Consider the following 16162-nt stretch of genomic DNA (forward strand, 5'->3'; position numbering starts at 1 on the left):
AAATACAGCCTGGTGACATACGGACAGACAACGGACCCACAGTAAAAGGATTTCATTTTAACCTTTTGATTAGGGAACCCTAAAAAAGAATTCATAAGAAAAAGTGTTAAGCTCGCATATATAACTGAAAATACAACTGTGATTAAAGTGTACGCGGCGGACGCCATGATTATTTATACGTTCATTCATCACATTTTTCTTTCTTAACCTACTGAAACGTCGACATCCCAAACCAAACGATTACCACACTTCCTCTTACGTAATAAAACTCATTTTCGCGTGACACCAAAATAACATACGACTTTTTAACGAAAGTAATTTATAAAATTTGTGTATCGTGGTTTATCCCAGTTTGATAATCAAATCAATTCTGATATATTACTTTCGTAATATGAATAGATGGTTAATTTTGATGGGGTATGGTGAAAAGTGTTTCCATACTATTAATAGATGCATTAAAGTTTAAATACCATTAGCTCTGACGCGACTAACACGATCGCGCGTTGAGTTAAATGTACGTTCGACATAAATAACGTGACTTTGTTATAAGAGAGTATTAATACTATTGTGTGGGAATCCCTATAATGACATAACTAAATATACACGTAACAAAAATAAAAGGAAAAATAAATAGTTTTCGTTTCATGGACTGGGATAAACGATTTATCAATGAACCTTCTTTGAATGAGTTAATAATAAAAAAGAACACATTAAAAAAAAGTATTCAGGTATTCGAAATTTTAAATATATAGCGTCAACCCACGTCATTATTTATATTTTATATACTCCTATCTTATGAATGGCTTTACACATATCGGCAACACGCAATAAAAATAAAGTTACATTTTATAAAAAAACATAAAACCCACGTGACAAGAAAAACTATTATTATGTATCTATCATCACGAACAAACTTTAATGAGAACAATAAAATTAAATTATACATGTTAATGTAGTTCCCAACGAGTAAAAAAACATTTTTTTTTAAATCCCTTTGCTGAAACATAAATTTTATTCTTTACGTATCAATAAAACACATTTGAATCACTGCCCTGTTGTTTAATTATAAATTTTACCGCCACAGGGCTGTAATGTACCGAAATGTAATTATCGGAATGTATGTAGATCTTGTCTTTTTTAACGTAGAATAAAAATAAGACTAGATGACGATGATGACTTAAGATGTCCGTAGTTTCCAATTTAATTTGTCGATTTTCCCGTCTTTTAAAAAACAAACCGAAACCAACTCATTTGTTTTATTAAATCATAGAAAAGATACCTAATTACTTTCCAAATAAGTTATTGAAATTTATCGCAAAAGAAGCAGTTTATTTGATAAGACTGTCTTTTTAGTAATTGAATTACACATACTTGTGCCTCTATTAATTTCTCAAAGGAATGCCTTTACAAAGCTCTACCTTAGCTCATAACATATATAAAAGTACTCGTACATATACATATATTAGGGATCGTCTAGCTCTACAGTCATTATGAGCGCCAAGAGACAGAAATAGCGGTCTCTATCCGACTCACAAATGTGTGTCAACACCCAAGTTATTTTAACCAGCCCATATTATTCATAACAGATATTAAGGGCCCGCTGATTTTGTTCGAGACTTTTCACAAAGAAAATTCTAAGATAGTTCTTAAGCTGTTTTAAAATGATTGTCTTATATTTTATATTATGTATAGAAAGTATAAAAGAATTATACGTTGCTAGATTACATTAATAGTACCGAGCATACGATTTAGGCTCGAACGGCTGAACCGATTTCGATTAAAGTTGCTAGTTTGATAGCTTTGATTAACTCATAGGTTATCCGACTGCGTTATAGGAGGGCTATGTTTTGGCAGCTTTAACTGACATTCAGGCGGGAGAAGTTGTGAGCTACAGCTAGTTTATGTGGAAATTTTCTTAAGCAATTTTCCATGTCCTTTGTCCCTTCGCCAAGGACCATAGAAAGCTCATATAAGTTCTATATAAGCCACATTAAACGTAAAGCAGTCAAGTATCGCTGACTAGTTGCTGCGTGTGCGATGGGCTTTACCCACACGAACACCGACCTCTTAATTCATACGAATCTTGGCAACGATTATTAAGATATAGTTTATGTACTCTCCACTCTATTTATAAGTCAATTTTAAGATAAACGAAATAAACGAATGTCTGCTCTACATAGGCCTTTGAATTGTTGACTGTTACTGCAACTTAATAGGTATAAGTTGAAGTGTGAGAATTAAATCTGGTACCAAAAAGCTCAATACCAAGAACACAAACAATTTATAAAAATAAATAGATAATTCAATTAACGATCAGTCGCTTTAGTCGAACAATAGTTTTAATTCAACGATGAAATAATTTAAATTTCTAACAGCGTTTCATTAAGATTGTTGAGGTCAAATGAAGAGTAATAGGCGAGATAATTTCAATTAAATTTAATTTAAAACGAAGTTAATTTTATCGCGGGCTTGAGTGATTAAAACGATGCGTCAGTAATCTATACTGAATTATACAATAGTGAACTTTTGGTATAAAATAACAGGTACTATCATTTGAGTACCTAAAACCAGTCTTATGGGAATCCAGCTCGTGACGTATAGAGCTGCAGGCTAAAGAAAAACGAAAATGGTCACCCATCAGTAGTACCAACCGATCTTTGATCTCGTTTTACATTTTAGAAGTTGTTCTTATAGCGACAAAAGAAATATACTATTTGTGAAAATGACAAAGGTTGCTATAACGTTTTAAATACAGCCAGAAATGAGAGACAGAAGGATTGTCAGACGGACAGATGTCCAATCAAAAGAACCATAGTTTTTACTATTAATACATGTCATAATAATTATCTGGACTCGGTCACAAAATGATAATGAACACATTATTTAACAATACATTTGTGACCATAAACGGGCGTGTCGTGTTGCACCGCGCCGCAGTCGCGTCACTCCCCACTGATGTGATTCGCCTATTTAATTACATTTCGTTATCGGCACACTTACTTTTCCATTAACGTTTCCCTTAATGTGAGCAATAAATTTAACCCACGTCACAGTTTTATTGTAAAAGGAAAGTTACGAGAACTCTCCGAGTATAAATGCCATCATTTACAAAAACACATATATTTTTCATTATATTTAGAAAATGATATTTATTTATACAACAGCTGACAAAAATAATAGAGGTCTGCGTAAACTGAATGTCAAAATTGAATAATATTACCACAGAGATGGGATCGAATTTATTATCATATTTATTCGTCGGCTTTTATTAATATGATTGGTTATTTTATTGGAAGTTGGACAAACGATTCGACTTTTTTAATTATTTTAATAGATTTTTACTAACAAACACACATAATCTGAATGAACCGACGTGATATCGAGCGTAGATAACAACGTTGATCATTGACAAATTAAAATTGAATTGCGTTTAGTGAGGAAATTAGTATCAAAGTAAAACGTCATTTAAGTCCAAACTGAAAAAATGAACGCGTCAAAATAAGAAAAGCTAAATAAGAAACATTCTAATTTTAAACACGATTTTTTTAAGAATAATAGAACGACGCTCTCAAATCTTAATCATACAGCCTCCGGTACAAATGTGGTGTCACGTCACAGTCATCACGTTGCATATGAGTCACGTAATGTGTCAACAAATAGGCGTCACCACAGAGGTCGCAACACCTGAACAGTTGGCAACGTGACAAGTTGCATAACCGTCGCGAAAACAGGAAACCGGACTATTTAAGTAGCCATTATAAAGTCCAACACAAATACGAATCGACTAGCTGTTATTCATGTTTTATTTTTTGTTTCAGGTAAGTTTGTACGCCTTTGAAAACGGTAAAAGAGAAGACAACGTAGTAAGTAAAATAGTGGATTAAGTTTATGGGAGCCTAGTTTAATTAAGGCTGCTACGTAAGTGATAAAGGTGACAGAAGCGCTTCTTGCGCGAAACTACTGTTTATTTGTAACGTACAAATTATCCTAGATACGGGAATACAAATGGGGGTGCCTAATTTAAGCAAAGAATATAGTAGAGAGCACAAAATTTAAGTGTCATGCTTATCAAGAACCTAAAAAACGTAAAAAAAATATCATAAGCCTTTTTTCCATATTTTAAAATTTCATAAACAGGTAAAAAGAATTCAAGTAGAATAACATTTAAATTTGCGCAGTCTATTTTTAAAAAGTCTATTAAAAATCATTTCAAATTCGATTTCCTGTTAATTAATTTTGACGGCTACTATCGACAGGATCCGACATCTGACAAAAACATTTTCAAAATCCCAAACAACAATCTATCGTTTCGAATAATCCGAGTCTGTTCAGGCGCCATAATCCTTCGTTTCCAAAAATACTCTAAAAATGACAGAAAGGCATGACAGAAACGGCTGAAAGTACATCACAGTTTAGCTTTGTATATGAAATGTATAGGTTTCATCGAAAAGGTTCACATATCTCGTTCAATTTTGTGTCGAAAATATGTGTTTTTTTTTTGGGAGAGTGTTTCAGTGGACCGGTGCTTCCTGACGCACATACGGTGGCATAAAAGCAGCGTAAAATATATTAAAAGCGCAACCATTTTGAACGTGGCTTTACCAAAAATTACCTTTGTTCCATAATTATTTTGATAATTTTGTAACTATCATGTGCGTATAGATGTTTGTTTGAGAGAGATTTCCGAATCGTAGTTAATACATCTTGAAATAGTAAACACAAAAAAATAACGCTCTTCTTGCAGCAGTTGATAAAAATAAATCTTTAATCAGAGGAAGTATATTTGACAACTTCCCAATATGAATTTAGGAGGCAAAAACCAATTCTCGTTAACAGACCACCCTCTCCTTTCCAATAAAATTACTTGCATGGTTCCCTATTAGTCCCTCATACGTACAAGCTTTTAGTGATTGAAACCATCGACACCAAATTAAATAAACAACCCTATCACCATTCCCGAAATCAGGGCTAACGTAATTACTTTCCCCTAAAATTATCAATAAAACAATGATTGAACATTAAAAACTAATATTGTTGAACTGAGATACGATTTAGTGTATAATACGAGGATTTATACGAAGAGGCAAAAACTGAATTTGACTAAAACCAAGAATGACATTAAACTAATTGATTCGTTCAAAGGAATTTGTTCTATGAAAGGAATAGGTAAAATAAATATTCTCTTTTCGACAAAGTTTTATTCTAGAAACTTAGAGGAATTATTTGAGACGTGCCTTTAATGAAATAGAAGGAATTTTAAGTACTTGAGGGAGTCGATTCAAAGGTTATATTATTTAGAACCATCGGGCGGAACATTAACTTATTCAGACCCACGACTAGACTTTTAAGATAAATTTCGTATAGAAGTTGTCCTAAATTTTCTCTCTAACGTAAAAAAAGACATTTCTTCCAGAGTCTACAATGATTGAATAGCATGAATGCACAAAAGCGACTACTCTAAGTCACAAACAGCCTATGAATAATCTTAAGTCTGTGAACGCTGTACTTCTAGTTTTCTAAATCGTAGGTCACACTCACATCTCGCATTCATCATAAGTATAAACAAGGTCTACTATTTTGTTTTGTTTTACTCTACCAAATTTAATTAACAAAGAGAAATATGATGCTCAAAAGTTCATTGGAAGCTTTAATAAGCCGGTGGCCATTTTATCCCCTTATATAAACCGTGAAATAACAAAATATCACCAAAGCTCTCGTCAAAAGTAGTTAAGAGATTAAAGAACCCTTTTAAATAATTAATTTACTTTAGACTTAGTGTGGGAGGCAACTAAACGGTATTTTTATATATGTACTTGTGTGTCAGGGAACCGTAAACCTTTTTGGAGACAACCTTATTATAGTTAGGGTGTTAAGAGAATTTATTCTGAAAGGGCACGTTATTAAGCCAATGGAAGAAGTTGAAAGTGCTTATGCGTAAAATGATTTATCTTAGTACATATCAAACCTTATTTCTTGGGCAATAGGTCCTTCCCGAAAAGAATAGCAATGATAATTGTTATTGTTTTACATTTGAAGTTTTAGTGTTTTCCATACCAACCTTTTGCCGTCTGCATACGAATCCAGTAATTCCAGTCGCTGGTCACAATAGATTATCGGATTTTCACAAAAATATTTCAAAATTGAATTCTCGGTAGTAAAAATACAACGTGTACATTACATGGTAACAAAATTGTTGTTAGTACCTATCTATACTAATATGAAAAGCTGAAGAGTTTGTTTGTTAATCTCCGGAACTACTAGTTTAAATTGAAAAAATCTTTTTGTGTTGAATAGACCATTCATTGAGGAAGGTTTTAGGCTATTTACCATCACGCTGCGACTAATAGGAGCGAAGATACAAAATGTGGAAAAAACAGGAAAAATTATTCATCTTCGAGGGCTTCAGTTCAAAAATTGCTAACTTACATCTTCTAACCACGGGGACGAAGTCGCGGGCTAGTTCCATATAAAAGTATGTTAAACAAATATAGATATTATACAAATCTAGAACTCCAGCGATTTGCCTGGTAACAATGCCAATTAGTTCACCAAATGGGATAAAAGAATATCTTATGCTCAATACGTTCTTCATTCAGTATATATAATGGCACATTAGATGTATTAGCATACCTATTACAATACACAATGATATTAACATAAAATTAGGATTAAAGTCTGAAAAAGCTCAGGTATTATGGTAAACAACGCAGGGCTGTCACAAACCAAGCAACACATAATGTAGCATTAGTCGTTCGTAAGCTTTTTGTCCTTATAAGTAATGACCCTATTAGCATCTTGTAGAAAATAATTTAATATCTTCAAGGAAAACGATTCGACTCTGACATCTTTCCTCCATTTCAACGGTATATTATTTGTGACATTCTTATTTGTTTTTCGTTGATACGCTTTTTCATTTATAATGGCGATTTAACTTCGTGAGCAAAAATAGAATGGAATCGAATGACGGATAGTATTATTTTTGTTCTAATGAACGAGGCGGCATACGGCAGCAGCATTTTTTCTTTTAAAGCGAATGGATATGATGCAAAAGGGGAAAGTAATGCTTGCTTGTGGCTTTTAGTATTTTGCTGTTTTATTAGAGCATTAGCGTATTATAACTTTGCCGTGAATTCTTTAATCTGGACTTCAGTTATATGAATGCAAAGCAGTGCATTATATAAAGCAGCTTTTCCCCTTATTGCATAAGTCTTGTTTTAAGTGCTCAAACTAAGAGTTCTCTTCTTATTCGATTTAATATATTTTACATCTTCCTTTCCTGATAATTTCCTCTACGTGCTTTGTGCAGATTATATTTCGTTTAATATTCCCGTAATTTCTTTTCTGAGTGACAGACAGATTCGTCACCACATCACATGCTTGTTATACACGCTCCACTACTAGAATGTTGCAGTAAACATCATTTAAAAAGTCATTATTGAACCCCATCAACCGTATGGAATATCAATATCATTAAGTTAATTCTACCGAAAGCTAATTACCTTAACGTACAGGTGACAACGCTTCCACTCGCCGCTTGATTACAGCGCGCAGATCAACCCGACATTAAAATTTAATGAACTCCGATCTACACTGGTATGTTTACTGGTCCCCAGTGGTTCGGTGATCAAGGTTAGATAGGCTTGTGTTAGTCGTTGTTTCAGTTCCTATCCACTAATTTGTATAGCGTTTTCATGAGGTATTTTCAAAAGAGATTGGAGAATCGCTTTGGAAGTATCCGCTAGAAACCATCCTTCCCAAGACGGAAATATGTATCAGTACTGGACAAAAAGAATCACATGCTTAGAATATTGTTACGGCATAATTTTTAAAATTTTACAAAACATCGTTTGTAAAGACAAATCGTAAAGTAGAAGTAAGAGAGTATCGTAAGGAAAACTTGATTAAATTAAATTAATCGGATCTAACATTGGATGATCTTTTACGATATTCTATCGTATATTATGTGAGAAGGGGCATTTTCCTGCAGTAGGTCAATTACAAACTGATATTATAATACGTATTTTAAGGCAAACAATATTGGATTTTAATATCGTTGGGTCCATCCGATAACTAGATTGTTATCGTATGAATACCCGCGCCGGGAAATGAGAGCCTCGGAATTTGGCGGTTAAAAACATGTTTGCAATGTTGGCAGTGGCATGCAACCCCAACTGATTAAATATCATGTATGGTTGAATTCCTTTAATGGAATCGATAGGTTTTGCCTTTGTAAACTGCTTATGATAATATTTCGGTCAGTTGCTTTGGTTACGGTTAGAGACATTTTAGTAGGTTGTGGTGCCCAATTTAATTTTGACCTTTTTAGAAAACCATCCTCAGACCTAGATGCGGTATTTTATAATGACACAATGTGTATTTCCATCACTGACAGGATCTAAAAATACCTATAGCAAGAAGAACTCATATAGTAAAATTGACATCGGTCAAAAATTTTATGGGTTTTACGATTTTAAAACACACCTTTTCGCAACTGTGATGGGTTTTCATACTTATATACGTATGGCCGGACTTTACTGCCACACGGTGTAGGTATATGCGGTATATTTCCAACACAATTTATTCTCATGAAAGCACGTCTATGCAGAGCTTTTGTAGGTCACTCGATACTCTTATCTAGTATGATGAAGCCTTATGACGTGTGTTGGCTGAAGTTTGAGAGAAATATCGTGAAGGAACTGGTGATCAGTGCTTATCTTAGACTATACAATAGACACTGGGAAAATATAAGTGAATATGTTGATTCTACTCATGGCTAAGTTACTACCGCACAGGTATATCGATCACAGGTTAAGCTGCGTTTAGCACGTTCGGCCATGGATGACCATTACCGTAATAAAGAGTTCGTACATGTTACGGAAGGCTCTTTAAATTGTGTGTCCCGGCTGTTATTTATACATCTTTGACAGTGGTTACCGGTAGTTAGAGGCTAGAGAATCTAACAACCAGTCTTACTAAGGGGTATCGTCTTTCCCAGGTGACTGGGTTCAGGAAGTCAGATGGCTTTGTAAAATACTTGTACGTAGCTGCATAAAGTATGTCTCGGGAAAAAGGTGGACTGGTGATGATGATAGGCTACTCAAAATGTATGTAGAAAATAAGAACTCGAATCTTAATCATTTATCTTCCTTTATCAAATGCAAAAGTACTAACACCCGACTTGGAAAGGCGGTCGCCAAGAGTTGAGATAGTTAATAAACTAGTAAATAAAACTAGTTCTACGAAATCCAATCAACTCACACGTATGAGAATGATAAAGTTCGCTAATTGTGTACCGACTAACACTGCACAACAGTTATAAACTGCATTTTGAAACAATTACAACTATTCCGAACAACGCCACGTCTGTATTCAGTACTTCGCCAATTACGAGCTGACGGTACTTTGCTGAATTATTTAATTATTACAACTCAATTAGGTCGTTAAGCGGCGGATACTTCGTACTCCTTATTCCATGATTTTTCCAACTTTAGATGAGAACCGCCATTGTGCCTTGTGCCTTGATTATCTCGGAATAATTAAATCACTGAGTGGATAATGTGTACTGAAGAATGCGGAATAAAAGAGATCTGTAAGGAAACTTGGGAACTGAAAGCTTGAGGAAAGTGAAGAAATTTGTTGTAATTACGTAATTCGGATTTTTGTGCCGTCTCAAGAGTTACTGGTGAATGTTTATTTTACTAAGAGCCTTATTATAATAATGAATCCCAAACATGTCTCGAATTTAGTGTGAGAAGTATCAAATATTCTTTATGTAACTTTGCTCGCATTTGTTTGATCCTCGAATGCTTGTCCTGAGTCTGTCAGTGCATGTGACTTCGATGTTTGTGAAACCCTCACGATAGAAGGATTAAATTCTTTATTAAGAAAGTCGTAATAAAAATGTGAAGCCATTTTCACTCTAGAAAACTAAACAATTTTAAAAGTATCTAGTAAGCTCTCTGTCATGTCACAATGAGTTAAAAGGGTCCCTCGCTCAGGCTGATACAAAATATTTTTTAATACCCCTCGCTGCACTCAATTTAATTATTTTGCACGTAACACAATTTGCACAATGGGGGGAGAGCCTATATTTTGTGATGTATACCGAGACCGACCCTTACTGCGTTACTGATTTAATAAAGCAGTGATTAGCTGTATGCTCCCTGAGGCCTTGATGCTAAGAAAGACAAAAATTTGCTCGTGTCAACGTAACAAACTAGTGAAAACTTGAAGACTGAAAATACTCGTACATTAAAAATAAAAAAATGAGTTTTTATTGCCGTAAAGATTTCAAACAATTAGGTAATACATTACTTTTAACCAACAAATTTACTTGTTACCGAACAATTTTATGACCATAGCAACTGTTACTTGACCTCAATCTTCATTTTCTGTATTTACCGTTACACACCGGAAACAAAAATATCAGTGAAAAGTTCAATTGTCTAGTTATTCATGACATGCAGCCTGGTGACAAATGGACGGACAGACAGCGAAGCCATTATTACCCTTTAGGCCATTAAACCCTAAAAAAATAAACTTAACTCAATATATTTTCAGCGTTTCACTTGTGTAACTCTCGTCTTAACAACTTACTTGTCTTTTAACAAAGGTCTCTTCTGAGAATTGACGTTTATCTCTATCTTATGCTGTATTTAATAATTTTATTCCGTTCAAAACTTAATAAGTAAATGAAGGAATTCTACAAATTTTAGAATGCGATTCGTCACACGCGTTAATTTCATTTAACAATAAAGTGGTAATCGATTTTCGTATTTCATTTCATCCTTTAGTATTTTGTCCGCCTCTTGAAATATAATGAAATTTGTCTATTCAGTAATATCACTCAGCTGGGCTAGCCTATTTAATGAATACCGTTATTTGGCTTCGACCACATTGACGAGTAAACTGAATTACTATTGGACAGCCAAACCAATTGCCAAGCTGAGACAACTTTATCAGACTCTACTACAATTATTTACGTAGTAATGAATGCCTTGCCTGGAATATGATTATAATAGCATCTAGATATAGATGGCGGCTCTACCTCTCTAAATTTTGGCGTTAGGGGAAAAAATAATTCTATGTCCAAAAAACAAATTAATTTTCAGTTTTTAGGGTTAGTGAAATTCTGTACCCTATTGCTAAGGCTTCCCTTTATGTCCGCCCTTCCGTCTATCTGTCCATCTGTCTTTCTGTCACCAAACTGTATCTCATGAACTGTTTTAGCTAGAAAAATGAAATGACACAATTTGAGTGTTTTAAATCTATGTAAAGTGTTTTAAAACTACGGTTGGTATGGTCATAAATTTAATTGGTCACTAATTTCAATAAAAATACCAGCCTGCCAAGTTGCCAACATCTCCCCAAGCTTTTTAAATTGTAGTTCATTTACATTAAGTTATGTTATACATATATTTATACACCTACAGTGTTGTATGTTGCAGAAGGAACAAAAATGGCGTCGTTTTTCCTTAATCAACTTGCACTGGACTGGCACAAAGGTGAAGTAATTGTGGAACAATTACTCCCCTGTGTCAGTGTTACATACTTACACTGCTGAGATTTTCATACGTTTTGTTTTCTTGCTGTTTTTATTATTGTAAACATACCTTTACATTGCGCAAGTTAAATGTAATTAATTAGGTATGGAGATAAATTTATACGGAATAAGGTTTATTTTATGCACACAAGTACCTAATTGTCAAAGCATGAAGTAAAATTTTGTTTAGCTGCATATTTAAAGACTTAATTAAAATAATTGAGATGGAATTTTAAGTTTAGAATTCTATATACTTACACCCTTTTTTACAACCTAGCCTTTTTCCAACTATGGTGCCGTTAACAACAGGTACGAATCTAAAAAGAAAACTTCAAAATAAATTAGACCATCTTTAATATTCATCTTCTATTTGTGGTGTTGAACAATCTGACATGAAGAGGCAGATAATGGTTATTATTTTGTATCACTAGACGGATAGACGCGTGGTATACGTCACCACGCCAAACCGACATATCCCCGTAGAATAAGCATTTTATGATCCACCAACGTTTGTTCCGTATCTAAGTCTCTTTGTGTGTGACTTTAATGTTTGAGAAACCCCAGGCTAGACAAGGAACAAATTCCTTAGTCCAATTAAAGATTTTTACTGTAATCCCACACCTACATATTCAAAATCAAATGAAAACAAAATGTTCAACCAAAATAAGACAATAGACGAGAAACAAAAGACAACCACCCAACCTAGAGTCTTGTAATATCGATGACTTCAGCACTAGTCAAGCCAAGACCAGCCCACACGTATTATATAAGATTTACTTTAGACACTGGCGTTATATTTCTCTTGTCTGGCTAAATAATGAACGTCAAACACGACAGCCAAGTTCCCATATTACTTCTTAATGCCAACCGTCAGTGGGTATCATTTGGTCGAACAAATACCACGCCCTTTGTGAATGCTCTATTGAGGTTTGTGAACCTAAATATCCGTATCAAATACGGTTTCGATATTACTTTTGCCGCTTCTGTTCCGATATTGCTGAGGAACTTGTGATGTGTATGAGGAATTCACGTATGAAAGTGCTGTTTAACGATTTCATTTCTTATTACGATTATTTTTCATAATATTTATATCTACAGCATAATGACAGATAGTCAGACATACAGACTCACGGATGTCGAAGCCACTAATAGGGTTCCATTTTTATCCTTTGGTACCAAACCCTGAAAAACGATTAACACCGTTGCATACAATTTCAGACACCCAATAAAACTTAACACTTATGTTTCAAACACTTTCAAAGTTCCAGTCTCTTATTAAAATATTAATTTATTCATTCGCAAAGTTTACGTCGTAAATACGGAAGTACTTACCTCGAAGCTATGAATGATCCGGTAAACAAACTACTCTTAACGAGAAAACTTGGAAGAAGTGTACTGAATCAAGCGGACCACTCGCGTCTAATGTACAGAGTGTAATCAAACTGTCGCTGAGCAAATCGTACTGTCTTTGTCAATCGCGTGGTAAATAGTTAGGTTAGAAAAAGAGTTACTGCTCTTCATCTCTCTCTTTCTCAAGGAATCAAAGCCCTAAATAGTTTCTACTGTTATCGTCTGGTATATGTTTAACTTGGTGTCAGAGTTTTTAGTCACCCGTAGAACCCGGCCGTGACTTAAGAAACCCTTGAAAAAATCTTAGGTGCGATTGCTTCTTTCTGATGGTTACCTTCATATATTTCAGGAGTGATAAAAATTTTGTTATATGCTCATGAAATCGAAGACTACGTGCTGCGATCGAATTTTCTAGCTTTAGTTTAGCAGTCCAACAGTCATATTACTAGGTTATCAGAGGCTTTAAAGTAGGTAGCTCATTCGAAATATCTCATCATTCAGCCAGTCTCTCTCACATCAGTTGACTGAAATTTGAGGAGAAAAAGCAATGATATCTGCTACATGCTATTGTTTTACTCAAAGTACTCAATTTAAACAGAAACATGGGCAATTGACATTTCGACGAGCGTTAATGGTTATAGAATTACTCAAATGTACGGAAATGACATTTGTTTTCAATAAGTCACGTCACTTATACTTCTCACATTCACACTTTTGAGCGGTTAATGATGTTGAAATGTCACTTTGGCTTGGACGACTTTGTAGCAGTAAAAGCTGTTCTATTATTTTGGAATTCGTTTCATCAACGAAACCTTTTACATGTTTTGACTATTTTATGAACTTCTCCCGCACTAAGGATTTTTTTCTTGTGTCGAGGGAGACACAAAGACTTGAGTAAACTTTTGTGGATCTCACAAATGCTTATCACACGCAGGGATTAAAACTGCGACACATAGCGAACAGTGGGTTTCGCATGCGATCTATATACCTCTTGCAGTTTCCTCTCTCCGTGCTGTCAGTTATTCGGTATTCGATTCATGTAGCAAAAGTTTCACACATGTTTCAGCCATTTCAATTATAACAGAAGCTTACATCAACATTGGTATGAAAACGTTCATCGATTAACTCATATTTGCGCTGCTGGAAACAAACTAAAAGTTTTGAACAATGTTATGGCTGGCGTCATTTGTTTCTAACCAATTTACTCCGTTTTAGAGAATCCTTGGTTGTTTTTGTACATTTTAAACAGTAAATATTCGAATTTCCGATGAGATATTTTCTTCAAAAACTTCTATTTGACCAAAAATTAAGAATCTCCTTCATTATTTTTCGACTAGTTTTTTTTTTCACATCTGCTTACCAAACTACATGTAAATGGACAAGAAAGCTAAACAAAGGCACATCTAAAACCCACATAAACATTTGGTTGTTCAAAACACGAGCCGGGTACCAGGAGCACATAATGACATTAGCAGTAGAGACTGTAAGTTACCGGGTAACGTACCGCCGCCGGTGTGATTTGAATCCCTAATGGTCGAACGGAAAAATAAAGCTCTTCTCTGATATACTGGTTGTTACTGATACTACTGCGCGAACAAAGAAAAGAAAAAAAGTAATGTATTATGAGTGCCTGAGTCAAGAGCAAAGAGAGAGCTTTATGTATACGTATTGTAATAGTAAAATTTATTTCAGTCAGATAGTCTGACTGAATAAATTTTTAAGAAAAATAAGTTTAAAAGAAAAAAGCTATCCAAAATTAAGATGTCTACGCGAAACGTTTTTCGAGATTTCGCTTGTGATTGATGCCGAAGCCAATCCCGATGTGTGCCACGCATTATTTTCCTGCCTCAATCAACAGGACACGTCCTTTTGTAAAAACTGTCGCCGAAACAGAACTGTATTTTCAGATTTTCTGTATACCCTCATGTGTAACAGTACAAGGCTATCTCCAACTCACAAAGTTTTTCAAAACGCCACCGGATTGACAAACTATAAACAACGCACGGCCTTTTTACCCTGCAACAAATATCGTTTGTGAAAGAATTCTATTCGCCGTCACGTCCTCGCAAATCCTGCACACACATTTCCCCGCGTCACCTGTACCCAGTGCGCCCGTACAATAGACAGGACGACAACAACACCGGCGCAAAAAAGCCATTTTTTCCCCGTTGTGCCTTAATTAAATTCGCTTTCGGTACACTTTTAATTTTATTTGCGTTCACTTTCTCACTTTGATGTCGACGCGCGCTCTCAGGGCTTTTAGATAAATAACCAATTATCTCGATACGATTTAATCCAGAGCGACTGCGGCATGTGATTTGATATTACCACGTTTTAATCTGTCTAATTATAGAAAGCAATTTGTTCGAGTACGCAAGCTGGATAGTGTCAATAAAGATATAACAATACAATTTCAGTAAGCGTTGTCGAGCATATTGACAGACGAGCGGCGTCCGTAACAATTTCAATTTTGATTAGCAAACGTGTGTACTCGTATCAGTGTGTAAGTGAAGGTAAATATGTGAAGATTGGAGTTCGGGCGTGATCACATCACAATCCCGGCCGGCTAAGCGATTACGTCGACAGCAGGGCGCGGTACCACTAACCCAATTTGTACAAAACGACCGAGTAAACATACGTCGATTCTACGCCTCACCGAGATTTATTGCAAGATCGTAAAATGCAGCTCTCTGTGTGAAAACGTCCAAATTGAATGGAATAGGTATATCATGTGGCCTTCGGAGGTACCCGCTTTGTTAGACCTGGGTTGGTTGGTCGTCTTCAGAGTGTGACATATTCGCCGCAGACCTTGGCAGTGCTGGGCGAGGCGGCATGCGCCATAATGTTTTATGAGTTCTAGTTTATGATGGCCACAAAGGTGGTCTTGGATCTATATTAATATTTGTTACAACGTCCCTGTTATTAGATTATTAGTACTGGCAGTCTTCCACTTCTCCGATTACATCTTTCGCTTAAATTAGTTTATTGAAAACAACATACACAAGCCTTCCGCTAGAGTTTACCTCTGTCACTCGTGTGAAAACTTTCCATAACATTCCTAATTAAAAAAAAATTGCCTAGCGAGGTTGGTAAAACTTTAGAAAAAAAACCAAATATTTTGATAGCACGTATAGCCGAGTGATTGAGGTTACCACGCCAAGCCCACAGTGCGCGACGTGTTCGGGCTTGATCCCCGCGTAGGACAAGTTAGTGTGATTTTCTAATACAGCTAATATACTTCCAATGTATACACAGAAAAATGTCTATGAA

At 35.1% G+C, this 16162-nt stretch overlaps 1 protein-coding gene across 10 annotated transcripts in view; it reads left to right on the plus strand.

Moving 5' to 3' along the window:
• The window catches only part of LOC113500407 (sorbin and SH3 domain-containing protein 1-like), a 147252-nt gene that overhangs the window by 95588 nt on the left and 35502 nt on the right, over positions 1-16162 (plus strand). Inside the window, exon 3 of one of the 10 annotated variants that reach the window (XM_026881161.1) lies at positions 3819-6246. The exons of the other annotated variants lie outside the window; for them this stretch is intronic. Within the exon in view, the coding sequence (XP_026736962.1) occupies positions 3819-3838 (20 nt within the window). The 3' untranslated portion in view covers positions 3839-6246. Of the gene's footprint in view, positions 1-3818; positions 6247-16162 lie in introns of those variants that run through there. 10 annotated transcript variants of the gene reach the window in all.

The sequence above is a fragment of the Trichoplusia ni genome, chromosome 14 (genome assembly GCF_003590095.1).
Source record: "Trichoplusia ni isolate ovarian cell line Hi5 chromosome 14, tn1, whole genome shotgun sequence".
Classification (NCBI taxonomy): domain Eukaryota; kingdom Metazoa; phylum Arthropoda; class Insecta; order Lepidoptera; family Noctuidae; genus Trichoplusia; species Trichoplusia ni.